This window comes from Notolabrus celidotus, chromosome 3 (assembly GCF_009762535.1).
Source record: "Notolabrus celidotus isolate fNotCel1 chromosome 3, fNotCel1.pri, whole genome shotgun sequence".
Taxonomy (NCBI): Eukaryota; Metazoa; Chordata; class Actinopteri; order Labriformes; family Labridae; genus Notolabrus; species Notolabrus celidotus.
This window is the reverse complement of record NC_048274.1, coordinates 12,529,952-12,551,418: the sequence shown is the minus strand read 5'-3', so window position 1 is coordinate 12,551,418 and position 21,467 is coordinate 12,529,952. Positions and strand designations below refer to the sequence as shown.

Below are 21,467 nucleotides of genomic sequence, written 5' to 3'. Positions count from 1 at the left end.
ATTTGATAGAATTTGTCCTTTTGGATCCTTAGAGAGGTCAATTTCTCCATTTTAAACATTTCCAAAATTATTCCAAACCAGTCATCCACTGTGGGTGCTGCTGGTTTAAGCAACATTCTAGTGATTGATTATTTTTTTAATAGCTGCCAAAAGCCCCCGCAGCAGATTTGAATCACTCCTCTTTTTCAGACATAGAATGTGACTTATGGGTATTTGAGTCTCAAACACCTTGCCTAATGTTTTCTTTCACTTTTCATTTAGTTTAATCAGAAACCTGTAGATTGAACTGCTTATCTGTCAGGTCTGTGAGTCAACCTCATAAACTTCTTATTTAGAAATAAGTCTGCCTGATGTAGAGGTTTGTGGGTGATGGTAGGTAAAACTTAAGCAAACCTGAGCTGTACATAAGATGTGACACGTGAAAGCAGCTTCTGGTCAAATCAGCGTCCCGTCCTGCTGCCGTTTTTAGTGCTGAGTAAGTCCGTCATCGTAGCTTTCAGTTTTACAGAACTGCTGATATGCATCGCTGAACTTGACTCTTTTTGTTTGAGTAACGCTGCTTTGTTAATTATTCACACATAAGTCTTCTGCCTGTGCATTTCCACTTGTTGTTCAGTGTGGACTGGGGGTCCATGAACTCCTGTGACCCGCAGCATTGTTAAGGATGCTGGTAAACAATGCTCTGGTGCGGCTCCAAGCTGGAACATTTTACCGCAGCCCAAATAACTGCTAAGAAAAACACTGGGGACAAAAAAAATAAAACAGAAACTATGTTGATTAGTCCACAGGGGGCCAGGCTTTCATGTGTAGCTGTGGAACTTGTGTTTTACATTTTCTCCCCTCTCTACATTCTTGTCTGTGTGTTTTTTTCTCTCTCTAAGAATGGCAGCCACATAGGTCCAGTTACAGACCACTGTCGGAAAGTGAAACATTTTCCCCCTACCTCTCCTTGTCAGATTGAAGACTGATAATTTGTTGCATAGTGACAGAAAAACTCTGCAGAGAACTGAAGCGGTTATTTTTTGTGCGTTTGGAATTTTGCGTAACCAAAAAAGAGAGAAAAGGTTCATAATTTCCTTTATTTTGGGTGAAAAATAAGCCATTAAGCTGCCGGTTCTGAACACTTAATCAGCGATCAAGCCCAGTGCTGTTGTTTGCTAAAGGCCTTAAGTCAAGTTTCCTCTGGCCATTCTCATTTACAGAGTTCAACAATAAATCCCTGCAAAAGCTTTCCAGAGATAAGCACCAATTTCCTGTGAATTCACTACTTTTGAGTCCAACTTGTGTCCTTTTCTCTAAGTATCTTTGTTCTCATCGTCCCCTGTGATCTGTGCAAGGAAAGTTTTTGTTCGGACCTCTAAGTTCCCTTCTCTAAGCCTCTTGATGTACTATTCATGTTCTCTGCAAAGCACCATTAAGCACCGCCTCTTTGACTTGAAGCAGTCCCAAATACTGGTACAATTTGGCATAGCATGTAGATGTCAAGGCCTTGTTTAGAATTGTAAAACTAAATAAATAAATATGAATAAAAATGAGATTGTAATTTTCTTTTGGCATGTCATGCCTTCTTGAGAAATGGTTGCAGTATTTCATTGCCAACATGACTGTTTTTTTATGCAACTCGGTTCACTGAGACATATATGGTAATCTAGTTCAAGAATGGAAAACATTAAATGGCTAATAAATTGAGAGTTCTTTGAGTATTGTGTCAAAGCGAGCATTATATAAGAGTATTGGAAGCATATGTCCTGATAGTGAAGCCGGGCTCAGCAAGGGGTTTTGGCGAGCGTTTTTTTTGAGCATTGCCCCTGACATATAAAAGGAGAGTCTTTATGTAACAAGAGGTTATGTGTGCCGATGATGGATTCTTTGTCCCCCGCTGTTGTCATGGATCACATCTCTGGTGAGTTAATTCACAGCAGAGCATCAGTCATGATGAGACACATTGTTTTGTCTTGTCTGTGTCATGCATAACCAGTAATAAGAGAAATGGAGCACTGCCGTTCAACGTCCCCCTTTGACCTTCATGTGCGTGACCTCTGTTGGAAACTGCTTCTTATTTTAAGGCTCCATGTTAAAATGTGTAACAGAGCTGTGTAACATATTGCCCGCTGTGTCGTGCCTCGCTCTCATGTCTCCCCTGTTGTTTGACCCACAGGACTGTTCCAGCTCAGAGGAGTTCACAGTGGCCGCTGCACTGCTGCCCCTGTCAACAGCCTTTTACAGGGTAAGGAAATGAACTATTGGATCAGTGTGTGTTAGATCGATTTTGTGATGCTGGGTTTTTTCCTACATTCAACATCATGCAAACTAATCAATGTTCAGTGCAGCTTCAAGTGAGGTATACGGAACCGCACACTGAAGTTTGGGGCTCCGAGCAAAAATGATCTTTATTAAAAATTCAGGAAAACAGTTTAATGGAGGCTGTAAGCACGTCTACCTTCAAATCCACGTTTACTGCTAAGTCCCTGGATCTTTTTTTCATTGCAAGAATTTATTATTGAAGTAAAATTGCTCATAAATTTAACTGAACACTTGGGTCCATCTTGTAATTGTGCCAGACAACTACTCAGGCTACTTTTCAGTCTCTGGCAGTTTGACGGCAAGCGTAAGGTGAGTGACTTCGATAAAGGAAAGAATTGTGTTGGCCAGAGGATTGGGTCAGTCTACTTCCAAAACTTCAGCTCTTGTTGGGTAATCCCAGTCGGTACCTACCAAGAGTGGTCCAAGAAAGGAAACAGGTGAACCAGGTCATGGATGGCTGAGGCTCATGTATGCACATGGGGAGTGAAGGATGGCCTGTCTGGTTCAGTCAAACAGAAGAGCTCCTGAAGTTGAAGCTGCTGACGAAAATGAATGCTGGTTCTGATAGAAAGGTGTCAGAACAAACAGTGCAACGTATTTTGTAGTGGGTTAGAGTGCCAATGCTCACTCCTGAAAGCAGCTATAATCTGCTTGTAAGCATTAAAACTGGATAACAGAGCGTCAGAAGAAGATGGCCCAGAGGAAGACGACAGTGTTGACTCTGTCTCTAAATTCCCAAGATCTCAATCCAATCCACCACCAGTGGGATGTGCTGGACAACCATGACGCCTCACCTCGCAGCTTCCAGGACTCAAAGAATCGGCTGCTGATATCTTGATGCCAGATACTACAGCACACCTTCAGGAGTCTAGAGGAGTCCATGTCTTGTCAAATCAGGGCTGTTTTGGGTAGGGATGGGCATTTCAAGCCCAAATACTATTTGATGATCATTGGCATCTTTTTGACGATTAATTGAATAATCCCCCACACACACACACACACACGCACACTAGATCTTTATGTCGATGTTTCTGTGACGGCGTGTATGTTTACATGTTACAGCCATGCTCAGTCTCTGGAAATACGTGTGTAGTAGTGTGAGATTCAGAAACAGAGAAAATTGCTGTGACTGCCGGTAAAAACTGTGAAAAATTGTACTTTTAAAATGAGAAAATATTCCAAGTAACTCTTTGATTTTTAATAAGTGAACAAATATTCCAATATTTCAAAATCATTGCCCATCCCTAGCTTTGGGGCACCGGTGGCCTAGTGGTCTAAGCGTGCCCCATATACAGAGGCTATAGTCCTCATTGCAGACGTCTCTGGTTCCACACCCTCGACCATTCTATTGCTGCATGTCTTCCCTTGCTCTCTGCTCCCCACATTTCCTGTCTCTCTTTGTCTGTCTTATCAAACAAAAGAAAATCAGGGCTGTTTTGTCCTAGTCCCTAAACTGATGACAGGTCCTCCTTACAGCAGTCACTGGCTCGAATCCCGGCCGTGGCTATTTGCTGCATTTCATCCTCCACTCTGCTCCCCACATGTCCTGTCTCTCCTCAGCTGTCTCTATATCAAACATTAAAAAGCAAAAATGCATTAAAAAATGACTTATTCATAACTAAATCACTAAAACTAAAAAATAACGGTTGTAAGAAAGCAGAGCTTTGACCTTTGACCTTTCTTTATCCAAGACAGACGAAGATGACTGCAAAGATCAACGTGTTCAAACCTTTACCACATAATCCCCTCAGACAGGACAAGCCATCACCTCTGGGTCTCAAACCACTTTATAAACACTGCGTTGCTGCATAAATATTCAGCTAGCTTGTTGCTAAGGGGGACGGACACAACTCTCCTTGCATGCCTTTCTCGTTGAGTACCAGAGCCTTTGTCTGATGGCTGGACTGGGACCCGGTCCGCTTTCTGCCACCACATGACTTGTGCAGTTCTCATGCCATAGTCTGATGTAACTCTCAGTGATGAGCATAATTGATGGTTTTTCTTGTTTGTCTTCATAACAAATATCTGAGAGTTGATGTATTATGTCAGGGCATTTAGCTTAGTGCATGCTTGTCGAGCCATGCAACAAGAATGAACCACTACAGAGTCATCTATTTTTCATCAATGTTATACAACGTTGGTTTGGTTTTGAGCTGTTCCAGTTTGACGTTTACAAATGACTTCTGTTCGGCACTTAATGAAGACTAATATGAGAACGAGGCAGACTTGTCCTTGTTTCTTACAGATGATTAGCACTGTTGACACGCTTGAGCTCTGTCTCACCAGAAGAGTGAAAAGTCAAGTAAGGTCAGGACAGATCTGCCAAAATGATTCTGTAATCTCTGGTTTATCGGGACAAGGATCATGCAGTGAAAATGTGTGGAAAACAATGCTTGGTAATTGAGCATCCTGGCAGCTGTCATCATGGGCGTTTATGGAGGGGCATACATGATCCTGATGTCTCACAACTAATTCATCGCCCCCTGTTTCATATTTTCCTGGACATTTTTAAAAACTAGAGCATAACAAAAAGCAGCCTAAGAAGTTAACCGACATGTATCGTAATGCCTTGATGTTGAGAAGAACAATATGTGCCATAGCACTGCAGCGTACCCGATGTAATGAGGTTTGACAGCAGGCATTTTTTTTAATGAGAAAAATGTACCCCTCATCTTTCAGGAGCCCCTCACCAGCCTCAATCTTTGCTATCAAGGAGCTTATGTAACTGCTAGCATGGTCTCGCAACCATCGCTAATACATTACAGTAGCTTTGAGTCCAACTAACAGCTGTGAATATTTTTTGATGTAAATTATCTGTGTCCTTGAATCGAACCAGATGAGTATGATAGAGTCCTGTTTTCTGTTACCCCAAAGAAATCTGTGGGATGTTTTTCAACAGTGATGCCCGTACACACACAGAGAGGACAGAATTTTTCATAAATACAAAGTAGAACAGGTTTCAAATATCATCAGGGCCATATGTATATAATCTGTAAATACTAAGAGCATGATAGTCCTGCTGTAGAAGTGGTTTGATATCATGCTGCTGTAAATGATGCCAGGTTTTCTCTCTGTAAAGCAAGATCTTCTTGCAAGTGGCAAGAAAATCAGATTCCAAGTTTCTCCAAGTCTGAAGGTTGTTTGTACTATGAATCAAATCACTCCTGCTCTCAAAACTGTTTCCTGCACTGACCCACTTAACTGGGTGTTGACGTTAATCTTGAACCCGACTTGTAAGCAGTAGCAGAAGACGTTTGTGCGCGCTGATTCCCAGCACGCTGTCTTGTTCCTCAGGACTTTTAATGTTGATGAATGTGAAAGTAAAGTACATATTTATGTGTTTTGATGGCGTCATTATGTTGTTATTTGTAATGCGTATTTTTTTCTTGATGCTCAAGAGTTCATTAGAAATATGTGGAGGTTTTTCCCCCGCCACTGCATGCCAAACATTGAATTAAAACTGTTTTTCTATTCTGGCTCTGCACTTTAAAGACTGTTGGTTAAATTCCAGGAGTCAGACATAGGTCATGTCCCTGTTTGGTATTCTTGGCCACTCTGCCAAGCCGACTCTGTGTTCATGCATACAGTGGTGCCATCCTGTTGGCCTTTAAGCCTCCAGGTCGGGGAACGTGGGAAGCTCCCTCGTACTGCGATTTTCTGCTCCCGGATAGAGACAGACGATGTTTCGTTTTATTGCTAACCATATGCTGACAGTGAACAGCTCACGCGTCTGACCCACATTCTGGGCTTTGTTGTCTTACTTTTCCAACTTCTCACTTCCCCTCAGTTTGACCCCTCTGTATTTCCTCATTTCACTCATGCACAAAGTTTGATGGATGTTTGTTAATTTTTCTGATAGAGGGAAGGTTGAAATCATTTGCACAATTCTTCTCGGTCTTAACCATGCATGAATGGTGTCAGTTGGCCCATGCAGGGAAAGTTTATCAAAATGCCAGTCAACTCTTGTACAGTGGTCCTTTTGTTAGAGGTGAGGTGTTACATTTTGTTCTGATTGGCTAATCTACGGACAGTTCCCCTGGCATTTATTATCTAGTGAAAGGAGATACCCAGGTGTCATTGACACCTTTGTTCAGATGTTATTCTGCTCTTTGTCATCTGACATGTTTTTTTTTTATATTTGAATGAGTAAATGTTTCTGTTCGGGGAAACAGGCAATCTTCAGCTGCAAGTGTAAACCCAAACACAGATCTGGTTGACTTGCACAACAAGAACACTTGACTGTTTGCATTCCTTCAGCCATAGTTTACGCATAGGTGGGGGGGGATTTGTAGCTCACTCTGCACCACGTCCTTGTGAGGAAAATGACGTACTGGTTGACCCCTGTGTGTCTGAGAAACGTCCAACTCTTGACTTACCGTATCTGTGTTTACTTTGTTGTGGAACATTTATGTGACTTGTACATTGTGTTTTTACACAGTTATGGCCTATGGATGCTGTGATAGATTTGTTTATTAGTCTGACTTTCAGCATGTTTCTCTCTGTTTGTTTGACGAGACTGAAAACTGTAAATAAATAGTCTACAGAAGTCTGACTTTGTCATGGTTCCAGGATGCGAGTAGTCTTCCTCACAGTACACTGACTCATGAAGAATCACAAAAATGCTGAGATCAATTGTGTACAGGTCAGGCATGCATTCCCACAAATGACTTGTCCAGAAATAATGACTATGTTTTTGTATCGACAATTCAGGAATGCCGTGAATTCTTCTAGAACACTTGTAAATAATGTGGCCGCCCCAAGGCTGGTGGCATATCAGACACAGCAGTCTTCACTTAGTCTTCCTGATCCCCTCACCGTTTCTCAGTCTCTGAGAGAGACGTGCGGGATGCTGTATGGCAGCACAGATGATATTTGAGGCTGCGTTCAATCATACTGCGAACCATGGGATCCTGTCCCAGAGTTCAAAACAAGATCCCAAACTCTGATAGCCTCATTCCTTCGACCTGTACACAACATTTCCCCTTCACTGTCTACCCTTGTGGTTTTAATTCTTGTGTTTTTTCTCGTCTTTAACCCTACATTCCTCCTCTTCAGCAGTCACATGGCAGCGAGATGTGATAGTGATATACTCCCTCCTTCCCTTCATCTTCACTTCCTACTTTCCTTTCCTCTTCCATTCTTTCCTCCTCCTCCTCCACCATCTGTCTTGTGGATGTCTGAAAGCTCTGCACGTTATCATATTAAGAAGAGATGACCTGGGTCAAAATGACCTGCACATATCTGACAAGCCCCAAAAAAACACAGCCATGCTGAGAATAGCCAGAGTGGAGAAAAAAAGACATAGACCCCCTACGCATGCAAACACCCACACAACATCTGCTGGAAGACACATTTCACACTCCTGTTACAGAGAGTGTACAACAAGGTACACTTGTAGTTGTGTTTTAGTTTTCAGTCATTCCCATGTTTTCTCAGTCTATCTTTATATTCTGTTAATGCATTTGCTTTTAACATTATAACCCCACTTCAAAGCATTTCCAGACATAACAAATTTGTCCTTGTCACTTGATCCAGTGTTTCTGTGGCCTCGTTCCCATGCACTTGTGTATAAAGGCAGTATGGGAAGAAACTCACATTAATGCCAAAGTCACATTTCCTCATGATCTACTGCAGAGCTAAGATCTAGCAAGCCACTTGTCCATGTGAATGACAACCTGTCGGTCAGTGTGAGTAGTTTGGAACACAGGAGAGTCAACAGATGTCAAATTTAGAGCCAAAGTACGATTTAGGTTAATTTATTACAAACTGAAGGAGAGCCAAGAAGTGTCTTCTGTATTAAAGATACTCTCTTCATCAGGTGACAGTGAGACACAGAACACAGTCTGTTCATTTTATAATGATAATAATAATAATAACTTTATTTATATAGCACCTTTAAAAACAAATGTTTACAAGGTGCTTTGACAAACAAAGCATAGTTCAAATAGCAGAGTAAAAAATTTGTCAGACAGGGAGGAGAACATTTTAACAATGCAAAACAAAATGCAACGCAAGAGATTAAAAGGAAAACACGTCAATTAAACAGTATGGAGTGGTGTGACAATAGACCAGTAAATCATTGTTGAGAGGATTTCAGGGTTCATAGATAAAAATAAATAAATGAAAATGGAGAAGTAAATCAAAGCATTAAAAGGACAATAAAAGAGGTTTTCATAGTAAAAGGACAAATTTTGTTTGTATGTTGGATCCCATCAGTGAATAACCTTTTGGTTTGTATCACATCAGGTTTGCGTCCCTTAGTGTGAACACTAATGAGGTTACAGCCCCAAAGAAGCTCTAACTCTTGTTGTGGCACTCATTAAACAGTATTTGTATCAACTGGAATGTCCCCAAGCAAATAATTTGCTTGTTGTTGAAACAGAAATTAAAATTCCAACTAACCCACTTGTCTAAAGGTAAGAAAAATTCCAGAAGAAAGGCAGTAATGAGCAGAACAGCTAAATACGTAATCATAGAGTCTCCCTGTAAACAATGTCATCTCTACAATGTGACTACATTAGCACAGCTAGCAGTCCCAGCCTTTGGTCCACCAAGCAGGTTAACGTCCACATGTTTGTGTTTGTTACACATGGCTCCTGTCGAGTGAACTACACACACAGCCTTCATACAACTTTTATCAACATTTTCTAAATCAAAGTAGTGCCTAGCTACGTCACGAGATGTTATCCGTCATCCGCACTAGGTAGTAGTCATCATCAACTGGAGCTACAACTCCAACTAGTGGCGGGTGGGTGTGATGCAGGTCAGACAACAAAGGACCCAAATTTAAGGCCTATTTGATAGAAATATTAATAACTTGTTTAACCGCCTACTAATTCTGGTGTCCACTCTTTATATACAAAAAAAAATGCATATCAATTTCTTCCATTGTACAAAAGTGAAGCCAAAATCCCTCTAGCAGCAGTTGCTGACATTACTAACCAAAAACACTAATATGGTGAAGATGCCTCATGCCAGTACAATCTGCAGTTTAACAACTTCCTGTGTGTTTGAAGCAGACACTTGTGGTGATGGAAAGTTTAATGACTCGCCTAATTGTTGTTTGCGTCCCATCTCACAGCTCCTCTCTACTCTGCTAACCTGGTGCACTCAGCAAAACATGAGCTGCGTTGACGGAGCTATCGGTTATGGTTGCGTTACCCCTTCCTGTAGCATCCAGTGACTACTTAAGATTTATTAAAATTTAACTTCTTAGACAAATGAAAGCTTAAAGAAAAAATAGCATTATAAGAACTAACCATAAGGAGAGAAACCATGTTTAAGCATTTTGATTTTCTTGTTTGGCCAGAATCTGTTTACATGGGGAGGTTGACTTTATTGCCTTCACTGCAGCTAATCAATAGAGGGAGCTTCACTTTTGGGGAGAAGTCATGTTTTCTATCTATTTGATTTGGTCTACGGTATTACCTCAAAATAAATCAGTCACATTACAGCTAGCAGCATTAATGCCAATGGACCTGAATTTTCTTATTTCTTGTGGGCAATATGATGCAAATTTTGAATGGTAAATGTACAATGAGTGTGATTTATACCCTAAGATCCTCAGACTATTTCTGCACGTTATTTTCTTTTACTAGAACCTTCTGTATCTGTTTTTTTTTCATGTGCCTCCCTTTGTCAGCAGGGTGTTGTTTCTTTAGGAAATTAGAAGACTGATGAAACATCCTGATTACTGATAAGGGTGTCATTTTTTCTGATCTGATATTAGAGGAAGAGCAACGGGAGACTTCTTCTTAGAATTTCTTGGAACATGTAATGCTGTGTTTTATTTTTTCTGCTTGTTTAACCCACATTTGACATGTAGTAAGTAAAGTTTTTCTCAACTCCTCAGACATCTGACAGATTTAGTTGAGGTTTTGAACAGAATAGTGTGTACTTGTGAGCACTAAAAAGAGTCGGAATTGAATTAACCTCAATGAATAAAGAACCTGCATGTGTCCAATGTTAATGGCTGAATGGGACAGCCTGTCCTCTCAGTTCTCTTCCTTCTTGGCATGTGGCCCGTCACTCTGGATACAGAGCTGTTTTAGTTGTGTCTGTTGTAATTAGAGTAATCCCTCCAGTTTTCATCCCTCACAGGCAAACTATGAAGTGATAATGGAAACCATGGTATCCTGTCAGGCTCAGGGGAGTGAAATCAGAAGCTAATTAACAGCTTGAGCTGGACACGTGGTCTTCATGTGCTTCTATTGAGACCTTGCTATGTGTGGTGTGATATTATCCCTCTAGCTTTGCTCCTTTGTTTAAATTATTTTTGTTACAGCGTGGAGCAGCAGTAAAGCCGTTAGCTGAGGACTGTAGGTTTCTCTCAAGCTGCAACCTCTGGTCTCAAAATATGAACCCCATGTGGAGGTGTTATAAACTGCAATTAATTGAGAAGCCGCTTGAGGCTGGCTGCAGAAACACTGGAAACCACAAACACACCAATTAGGAAGTCCACTGACAAACACCAAGGGTTAGATTTAGGAAATAAGTCCACTGACAAATCCTGTGGGTTAGGGTTAGGCAAGAACTCCGAGGGGTGAGGGTAAGTGTTTTGGTGAGGTGATAGATTGCGAGAAAGCCCAAAGGTTAGGGTTAGGGATAAAGTCCTCTGACAAATGCTGTGGGTTAGTTTTAGGCAAGAACTCAGAGTGGTAAGGGTTAGGGTAAGTGTTAGGGTGAGGTGATAGAAAGCCCAAAGGTTAGGGTTAGGAATAAAGTCCACTGACAAATACTATGGGTTAGGTTTAGGCAGGAAATCCCCCAACCGTCTTGGGTCTCTGTTTTTTGCAGGCAGCAGGTGCTTTACTCTTCAGCACTCACAAAGGAAAAACAACAACACTGCCTCCAAATACATCCAGACAAAGTCGGAAAAGGGGGCAGGTCTGCTGATCCATTAGAGGGATGTTATGTATTAAAGTTCTAACTTGCAAGAATGATCAATTACTCTTTAAACTTTCTTTTTTCAACATGTTCCTTGTGTTTCGGTGTATTTGTTTTTGAGGAGGACTCACAGCAGCTCAGGTCACTTTTTAACACAAATACCCTGTTTGAACTGTGACTGCTCTTAAATAGAGAGTGATGATAAGGCTCCAGAGGGTGATGAAGGACAGAATCCATATAATGCCAGTAGATGGTATGCCTTTTGGCGGGAGCAGCTGTCATTGTTTGTTGCATTGAATACATGGATACAAGAGAGATTGTTATGCGATGGCTTTTTAGACCTTACCCTCTAACATCCAGTTCCCCCTTTGTCTTTTGCTGTTTTTGTGTAAAATATTCAAACCCAAAGACTCTGATAAAAGAAGTATTCTAGACGTTGTATGTCTCATTTTCTTCTTATTTCCCCAAATTCAGTCCAAGGTTTGGTATTCCAGGAAACTTTTGAGATTTTTACAAGAATTTGATGTGAAGTTTTGTGGTTTTGATTAAAGTCTGGCTGCAAAGCGTGTGTTTGTACTGACTGGTGTTGATGAGACGAGAGTAAAGTTTTGATAAAGTTCATCTGTCAGTCCAAAAACCACTTGCGTAGTGAGTGCATACGTTTTATTTAACCCCAGCAACACTGAGGAAAATGCCATTCCATTGCAAATCTAAACTGTGAACAACAACACTATCACTGTTGTTCTGCAGTGGACAATCCAGCATCTGGTTTCTATCTGTCGCTCAGGAGACGACATAAACTATCAGAGAAACAGGGATGACATTTTTTCCTTCTGAACTTCTGTGTATTTTATATTACTCCTGCTGGCGTTCAGTAATCCTATATGATGTATGATGGCCAATAAAAAGTGGACTTCATTAAAAAAAAGAATCAAAAAGCTGCAGTTGTTGGCAGAGGAAGTTGGCACATCCAGAGTGTGTGATTTGTTTTTCTGGTACCCTGCACCACACAGAAGTTCCCGCTGAAAGGCATCGCCAGCTGCTCAGCAACACTTTTCCACATGGCGCTCACTCTGGCAACTTTGTGCTGTTTCCTGTCTTTTCTTGCAGAAATTGGCTGCAGGAGTGAACCAGTTTGCATACACCTGCATTCAAGACCATCCCATCTGGACCAACCAGCAGTTCTGGGAGGCCACTTTCTACAGCGAGGTCCAGGGCCAGATCCGAGCCCTTTATCTTAACACCCTAGAGGAAAAAGGGGGAATCACTGCCAAGCTAAAGGTGAGACTTGGAGAAGCCACCTGTATGAGTAAATGTTGTGTAAGAACTTTTTCACTGTCTCAAGACGCAACAGATTTTTTCATCGCACTCTGTAGAAGATAATGCCAAGATTCTCTCTTCCTCTCTTTTGGCTTTAAACACAGCTTTTAATGTAGCAGCTGATATACGTTCCAAACCTCATGAGCTTTTGGCTGTGACTGAGAGAATGAAAATGCAGATAAAAGACACGGTTTCTTAGAGAGGCTGTGCTTGCACTTAAGGATAGGAAAAGGAACTTAGGGGGAGGTTTCTTAATGTTGAACTTCTGCTCCTTTAATCCTTGAGGACCAAGTTGTAGTTATTTGGGCATCTGATCAGGATGCCTGTGGGTAGGAGACCCTGCGGTAAACCCAAAACACAATGGAGAGACGATTCAGCCCATCTGGCTTGAAACATCTGCCTCTGCAACCTGGCTTCGGAGAAGAAAATGAATATCTGTTTTGTGTCTGTTTATTGTCCACATTATTTTTGAAGTAGAGAATATTTTCAAATAGAAAATGTCTTAACTGTAAGTGGAAAATCATTCTCTTGTTTCCTTTCGCATATCAACACTTTGTGGCTAGAAATATAACCATGCATCTTTGCGTTAAAGTGGTTAATCCAAAAACACTTTATTAAACTGGCACTGCTTGCTCTGACCTCTCCAGGATGCATCCCCTGCGCCTGAAGCCGTAAGAGACGAGGATCACACAGCCATGGACCTGGCGGCAGAGCAGCTGCGTTTATGGCCCAGTCTGAGCAAGGAGAAGCAGCAGGAGCTTGTAAAAAACGAAGAGAGCACCGTGTTCAGTCAGGCCATCCATTATGCCAGCCTCATGGTCTACCTGCTGGTTCCTTTGGACACCAGCAAGAACAAGCTGCTCCGCAACACACCTGTGGCTGACTGGGAGAGCGGCAGCAACAGCATTGTCACAAACAGGTCAGAAAAGCATAAATGTGTTCATGCATCGTAGATTTACGCAGACAGGACCAAAACATACTGCTGTCTTGTTCTGTGCTTGTACGGTAAAACAATCATACTGATGTGGAGGAAACCACAAGGTACGGTTTCGTAATTTGGGAGTAAGTGTTCCTCTCTTAATAAGGTGATGATAAGTATGTAGGTGGATGTGGCTTTACCTGTAGTCTACATGATACCCTCTTATTCAGCCAAATGGAACACGCTAGCTCTCCTGTTTCCGGCCCACATCTGTCCTGTGGGCTTACACCGCTACTGAACAAAACAGAGTGAGCTTCATTTACTCCTGTTGGAAGTTTGAGACTCTTGGGCCCTCTTTAATGGAGCTACACTGTGCTCACCCAAAGCAAACAAAATCCTACTGGAGGTGTTTTCCTGTGCTCTGCTGTAGGTGTACAGTGGAAAAAAAAACTTGTAAGATCCCCCATGAATGTCTTTTCTTAGAATCAAAAAACATGCACCCAGAAACACTTAGTCAGGCTTTGTAAGACGATACCCAAAAGTAAACATTTTTAATAATCAAATGTTTTGTTGACATTCCTTTATACAAGCCATTATCTTCAAGAACACAGCGTTTCTATTTATTCTTTGGTGTTTGTATTTTTGATGACACAACAGAAATTCTAAGGCCAAGAATTTGTTTGTATGTGGATTTTTTTTCCTTCAGTTTTGCACCAGACTTTCTCAGAGAGTGTATCATGAAGAGTTCATTTGCAAAAACAGTTAACTCACTTTTGAAAAATTTAAAAAATGTTTCAAAAAACATATTTTTTCTAATACTAGCTTTTGGTATGAACAATCAACTGAGGTTAGGTGGCTTTGACTAAGTCAAAATGACTTTACTGATGAGAGATATCTTGAAAATGTAACTTTATTAGGAATCTATATAAAAAAGATATGTTGTTTTTTTTTAAATGTTGAAAAACAGAGTTATCTGTTTTTGCAAATGAACTCTTTAGATCTTCTTGTTTTTTTGTTTTTTTATAATACTCTTTTTTTATTGATTTTTCAATTTTATAAACACAAACATTGGAACAAAATGAAACAAAACACATAGAAAACATAAAAAGTCCCACCCCAAACTACCAGAGAGCGCTGCGCTATACACAAGACATATACACAAGATAAATAAGTAAATGAAAAGACGATAGGAGACAGATAAACAAAGAGCACATACAAGAAATAAATGAAAGGGCAAACAGTCCTCATCTTCCAGGCACAGATGATAAGTTATGTCTTCAGCAAGAAGGAGTGCAATGGTTCCCAGATCCTCCAGAACTTGTCTGGTTTTTGATTAAGGTCATGATTCAACTTCTCGAGAGGAATAAGAGTAGAGATCTTTGGATCTCCTAGTTTAATCACTTCTTATGCAAAATATTCATCTTACCTAAAGTCAAAGCAATTTCTGTTTGCATTAAAACTGAGCACACACCAGGTTGAAAATCACTCACACTTCCACTTATTTTTATCACAGTGCATCCTCATAAAACCTAAAACTCTCTGCTGGGGCGCTGGTGGCCTAGCGGTCTAAGCACCCCACATACAGAGACTACAGTCTCTGGCCAGACAACCATGTCCTGCATGTCTTCCCCCACTCTCTACTCCCCACATTTCCTGTCTCTCTTCAGCTGTCCTAAAAAAATAAAGGCAAAAAGGCCAAAAATATAGCTTTAAAAAAAATGTAATAAAAACTCTGCTTTCAGATCACATCTCTCTCCTTTGGCTCTTCCCTTCTCATTTGAAGTGTCCCTCTGTGTTTTTCAGCATTGCAGGTAGCGTTGCAGAAAGCTTTGATACTGAAAGTGGGTTTGAGGACTCCGAAAACAGCGACGTTGCCAACTCTGTGGTCAGGTTCGTTGCTCGCTTCATTGACAAGGTGTGCACGGAGAGTGGAGTAACCCAGGAGCACATCAAGAGCCTGCACAGCATGATCCCAGGTACTGCACTCAGTGTGTTCATTCACACTCGGCTGCTGTCCTAATTCCCTCTGAGTAACAGTTGGATGTGTTTATTCTCAGCTCAGGCCAACGGCAAACAGACAGAGGCCTCTGAGCTGATTAACTCCCGACATGTTAAATGGCCTTGAAATCTGTAAATACACACTCGTAAGAGAACGTGTAGAAACAGATGTGGTTCTTTGTTCTAGCTCTGGCTGTGTGTTTCCGTGTGTGCATTTATGAACTGACCTTAACTTGTAACCCACAGGCATAGTAGCGATGCAGATGGAGGCTCTGGAGGCAGTTCACAGGGAGAGCAGGAGGTTACCTCCTATTCAGAAGGTGAGTGTAGCTCTCCATATGCCTGCTGGGGCTTCATTTGTTCAATGCATACAATTACTAAGCAGGGTTAGACTGCTCTAAATCTAAATCTGCTCAGAGGTGTATATATATATAGACTCAGCCAACGCAACACAAAACAACAAAGCAGGCGTTACACTCGGACGCAGATCTGATGCACAAACTTATCATTAAATAAATAAATTAAAATAAAACATCCATGGTTCAAGAGAGGAAATTAAAAAATAGGAAAAATAGATAAATACATACAAATAAATAACTAGATAAATAAAACAAATTCAAAGTTATATTTATAAATAGAAATAATAAAATATGATAATAATTAGTCTAACAAAAAAGTAAATGGATACAATAAACTTTAAACTAAAATTAATAAATACATTAATTAATTATAATAATGATAATGTACAGTATGTCAAAAATCAGTCCACCAGAAAGTCAACAAAAAAATATGAAACAACAGGCCCATGTCATCTGAATATATCAGTTTTTAACCGTAATGTCGCAGTGATACTCTCCATAAAGTTAATGTCCTTCATTTTATTCCTCCACTGTGTGACTACGTGGGTCTGTGGCCTTAACCAGGAGACTGTGATGATCTTCTTTACAACCAAAAGCAGGACCCTCAGCAGTGCTGCATGGCTCTGCTCAGAAGTATTTTAAGCAATCGAAGCAACAAATCTGGGTTTAGTTTCAGAGTTTAGACATCCATAAACCAAAAACTCTTAGTTTAATTTCTATAACTTTAACATTGCATATTTCTTATAGTTCAGCTGTACAACCAAACTACTTTCAAAAGTATGTCACTCCATTGGACAAGACAATGATTGCATTATTTATCTATACCATAATGTATCTGCTCTCTGTTTCTGTTTGTATCAGAATTTGATTAAAAACTTTTCACACAAGCTCAAATTGATACAATTAGACAAGATGAGCGCCATCAAATATTTGGTCTGAAATGGCGAAGACCAAAAATGTAGGAATGGTCCTGTAAGCGTAATATTTTTTGTATCCACGAGGAGCAGAGTAATATAATAAATTATAAAGGTTTTGAATACTCATGGCTAAAGCTCAAGAAGTATCATACCAGGAAAAAATCCTTTCATACACTTCATATTAAATATAAAGCACCATATTAAGCTGCTGTTGTCTCAGTGAAAGTTTGAATTGACCTGATATCCAGGTTTTTAAATGAGCTTGCTTGTAGCTCGTGTGCAGAGTGGAAATCGAATCCATTATTTTCCGGTTATCATCGTAGACTAGTTGTTTTTTGGACCCAGCTGTGCTGTGCTCTGCCAGCCCTTGTTAATTCCTCTTGGTAATACTCCTGCACACGCTCATACACACAGACTAAAACCATGCCAGCACTGCCTTTGGAGCAACCTGCAGACCATGGTGAGCAGTCTGGGCAGATTGTCTGCTGTGTGTTATGGCTAACCTCTCACAGGTTTATGTGCTGGACAACGCTTCCATGCTGGACAGCTAACTGCAAGCAACACGCCAAAATCCACTAAAGAGTGTGGTAACAACACTGACCCTGGATTCACGAGGAGTCGGAATAGTAGTGGTAGTGGTAGCAGTAACATTTAGAAGTCAAACAATGAATGCATTTAAGGTGAAGCTCTAATAAGAAGCTGAGCTCACAGCGGTAATGAGCTGCAGAGGGACTCTCCTCTTGATCTCGCTGTCCTATCAAGGAAAGATTCAAGAAGTTCTTAATATCTCCTGACCAGCTCTCAGCTCCCTCAGGTTGGCCGTGGCCTTAATGGGAAATGCTGTGAATGATCTAATGTCCCTCCTCGTTCATATTTGGGACAGTGGAACAAATGAGCATGTCTCTACTAGTTTTGAGGCTGAAACAAATCAAGCCTGCACGCTAATTTGCAACTCAGCGTGCAGGCTCTACTTGTTATTGTAAGAGTTCATACAGTAGCTAATGTTGGTCTTATGGTTCTTAATTGTAAAGACAACACTTTAAAATCGTACAAATTGATGAGCCATGTGTCGGACTACATGTTTCATAATGTTGTTTACCATAAGAGGCAGAACCCTGAGCTTAATTTTCAGTTTGCATCCACTTATTTCACATCTTTTCAATGTATTTTATTATTTATATGCCAACTCAGGACTCTGATAGAAACAAGATTTTGATCCCACATGTCCTGTACAAATGCCAGAGATGCTAATAAAGTTTCAACTTTGGACAAAAGGTTACTAATACACCTATTTAACTTCTAAATTAAGCATTTTGTATGACAGCTTTAAAGTATTGAATTTGTTTGTTGTGTCTTGACTTGTGTGGGTCCCAGTGTTGTACTCAAGCTTCTGGAAAAAACTGCGGTTTCTTTAAGTCTTATTCATCTTTAAAAATGTCAATTCATTTTCTGCAGACAAAGTAAAACAAAGATCCCTCTCTTGCATAAATTGGTTTGACAGAACAGCTTTTCTTAGCTTTTTTTATTAGCTTTTCTGAAAGGGTGAATTTGTCTCTTCAGAGAGGACAGGGTTGTTTTTGTTGGCATGTTTGTTTTTTTAAAGAATGCTAGCTTGTGCTTTGTGTGCTTCCAAGATGTGTATTTCTGATGATGACGTGCATGTTATGCTTAAATATGTGAGAAGGAGAACATATGGTGCTGTGATTTGACTTTATTATGATGAATTGATTTCCTGGCTGTTTAAAAATCTGATTCACTGACGCAAATTGGGGTTTTTTTCCGCATCAGCCGAAGATTCTGCGTCCAACACTGCTTCCTGGAGAGGAGTACGTGTCAGAGGGGTTGCGGGTTCTTCTGGATCCTGATGGCAGAGAGGAGGCCATTGGGGGTCTCCTGGGGGGCCCACACATCCTGCCAGCAGAGGGAGCTCTGTTTCTCACCACATACCGCATCATTTTTAAAGGAATCCCCCATGATACACTGGGTAAGTACTGTGCAACAACACAAGCTTAGTGTTTTCTTCCTGAATAGTGCATCTATTTTTCAAATAAAGGAGAGTTAGAGGATCCATCTCAGTGATGCTGTTGTTTGCTCCTTGTTTGTGTGCAGTCGGGGAGCAGGTGGTTATCAGAGCGTTTCCAGTGTCCACGCTGACCAAAGAGAAGAAGATAAGCATCCAGAACCAGCTGCAGCAGAACATGCAGGAGGGTCTGCAGCTCCGCTCTGCAGCCTTTCAGGTACACAAAATAACACAAACAAAGAATCAGAATCAGAAATACTTAATTCAGCAATTTGGAAATTACAGAACTCTTATAAACTGTATGTAAGAAAGTTAGACATTAATAGAAGAAGGAATAAAATAAAGATCAAATAAAATAGAATAAAGTATATACAGAAGCGCAGAATAGTTAGAGTTACCTATGCACAGAAGCGCTGGGAATGAAGGAGATACAAGGATGTTAAAGTGACAGGTATATTGCACAGTGTATTGCACAGAGGACAGGTTATTGTTCAGTGATCAGAGGGAGGAGTTGTAGAGTCTGATGGCCACAGCCAGGAATAACTTCCAGTGGCGTTCTATGGTGCATTTAGGGGGAATGAGTCTCTCACTGAATGTTCTCCTGTGTTTCACCAGCACGTTGTAGAGAGGGTAGTGGATATTGTCCATGAAAGTCGAGTTCAGTTTTGACTTAAGGCGGTCAAATTGCTTCCACTGTCTGCTTTATGACATTTGAGTTAAACTCTTAGCAGTGATCATGCAGTGTGCTGTATCATCTTTGATCATGATACTGAGATATTTATTTACATTATCATATGAACTGAAAGATTTTATCCTAATGTATTGAGAAGGCAGAGAATGTCTAAGCTATTATATAAGCTGTAACAAAGAAACAATCAGTGTGGCTCATCCTTCTATCTCCTGTTAAATTGTACAACCCGATTCTAAGAATGAAAGAGATAAGCGGTTTTCATCCTGCCATGTGTTTTTGGTCTTAAGTGGTGCTGCTGTTAAAGTTGTTTAGGTTCATTTCCTCGGTTCAGTCTTTTCACAAACACAGATGGTCAAAGTGTCCGCGTTCCTGGAGTGCAGGTCACTTTGCCTGAGTGAGCAGATCCTCAGTTTTGTTGTGCTCCCTCAGAGGAATGTGTGGGTTTGTGTTGTGGAGACCATACGTGGGTTGATTCACAGATCTTTGTTTAGATGTGGAAGCTTCTGATCTTCTGTATTTAGCAAATGATGGAGGGGAAAAACAGAGAGGAAGCTCTGCTCTGATAAACAGACTTTGACCCTGTGAAATGCTCCCTACGTTTAAAGATTGTGTAATACAGAGTTACAATCCAGTGGGGGGGAAGAAAAGTTGACTTGCTGCTCGTGTTGTTCAATAATCAGTCTCTCTAATGTCTCTCACAGCTGATAAAAGTAGCTTTTGATGAAGAGGTGAGCTCAGAGACGGTGGAGATCTTCAGGAAGCACCTCCAGAGGATTCGCTCCCCACAGTCCATCTTCAGCTCCTTCGCTTTTGCTGCGGGACAAACGGCTCCTCAGCTCATCCTGCCAAAGCAAAAAGAGAGAAACACTGGCTTCAGGTTGGTGCTGCAGCTTTACAGCAGCAAGCCTTGTTTGTTTCTTAATTGGTAACAAAGCAAAAATAGATCCATGCTTTCTCATTTGATCCTCTATAAATGTTTTGTGAAATCGTTGGAAACCCTGGGGTCTCATGTCGCTGCTTTATGTTACTCCTCACAGAACACTGTCCAAAACTATCGTCAAGGGAGCAAAGAGGGCTGGGAAGATCACCATGGGCCGAGGCAGCCAGACCACGCTGAAGAAGAGTGACAAATTGAGCAGACTGACCTGGCACGAGGATGATGACATTTCAAGTGAGAGCAATGACGCATGATGGTGTTAGAGTGAGATATAAACGAAAACAATGTCATTCAATATTTTGTATGTGTGTGTGTGTTTCAGTATCAGACGATGGTGAGCCACCGCCGAGCAGCACTCTGCGAGCATCAGAGAAGTCCACCATGGAGCAGCTTGTAGAGCAGTCCTGCTTCCGTGACTACCAGCGTCTGGGCCTGGGCACCATCACCGCCAGCTCGTCCCGCTCCAAGTCAGGCGAGCAGTTCAGGATCACGGCGGTGAACAGACTGTACTCCCTCTGCCGCAGGTAAACACAAAACAAGCTGAGGAACCTGCAGATCCATGCTGAGTCAACCGACTGCGGTAGAGCGGTGCTGGACTCTGAGTCCCAGTGAAAAGTGTTTAAAGCTTTAGTGTCTAAAAAGGCAGACAGAGATTCCTCTTCTACCTGGAAGACAAATGTTTGACTTATTAGTTTAGACAGCTTGATTCACATTCAGCCGGTTATATAAAGCTACACATGTTGCGACTAATGCATTCATAATCACTCTCAGATCTTGGCCATAAATTCAGGATGAGATCATGTATTCAGCTGCTGCTCTGTGTCCCGCAACAAGTGTGTAAACAAATACATTTGGAGAGATGTACTCATGGTAGACATTCCTTTATCTTGTGTTGTTTCTGTCCCTCAGTTACCCGGGGCTGTTGGTGGTTCCCCAGGCGGTGCAGGACAGCAGTTTACACAAAGTGGCCCGCTGCTACAGACACAACCGTCTGCCTGTTGTGTGTTGGAAACATCCTCGTACAAAAGCCGTGCTGCTCCGCTCGGGAGGGTTCCATGGCAAGAGTGTGGTGGGACTGTTCAAGTCTCAGAATCCCTCGTCATCAGGTGTGAATTT

General features: G+C 41.2%; 1 protein-coding gene across 2 annotated transcripts in view; it reads left to right on the top strand.

The window, feature by feature from the left end:
- The window catches only part of sbf2 (SET binding factor 2), a 139,142-nt gene that overhangs the window by 85,075 nt on the left and 32,600 nt on the right, over window positions 1-21,467 (top strand). For both annotated transcript variants that reach the window (XM_034679642.1, XM_034679643.1), the window contains exons 17-27: window positions 2,159-2,227; window positions 12,301-12,471; window positions 13,158-13,429; window positions 15,233-15,405; window positions 15,674-15,747; window positions 18,492-18,687; window positions 18,813-18,940; window positions 20,116-20,291; window positions 20,452-20,585; window positions 20,674-20,875; window positions 21,261-21,457. In XM_034679642.1, coding sequence (XP_034535533.1) covers window positions 2,159-2,227; window positions 12,301-12,471; window positions 13,158-13,429; window positions 15,233-15,405; window positions 15,674-15,747; window positions 18,492-18,687; window positions 18,813-18,940; window positions 20,116-20,291; window positions 20,452-20,585; window positions 20,674-20,875; window positions 21,261-21,457 — 1,792 coding nt within the window. The remainder of the gene's footprint in view (window positions 1-2,158; window positions 2,228-12,300; window positions 12,472-13,157; window positions 13,430-15,232; window positions 15,406-15,673; window positions 15,748-18,491; window positions 18,688-18,812; window positions 18,941-20,115; window positions 20,292-20,451; window positions 20,586-20,673; window positions 20,876-21,260; window positions 21,458-21,467) is intronic.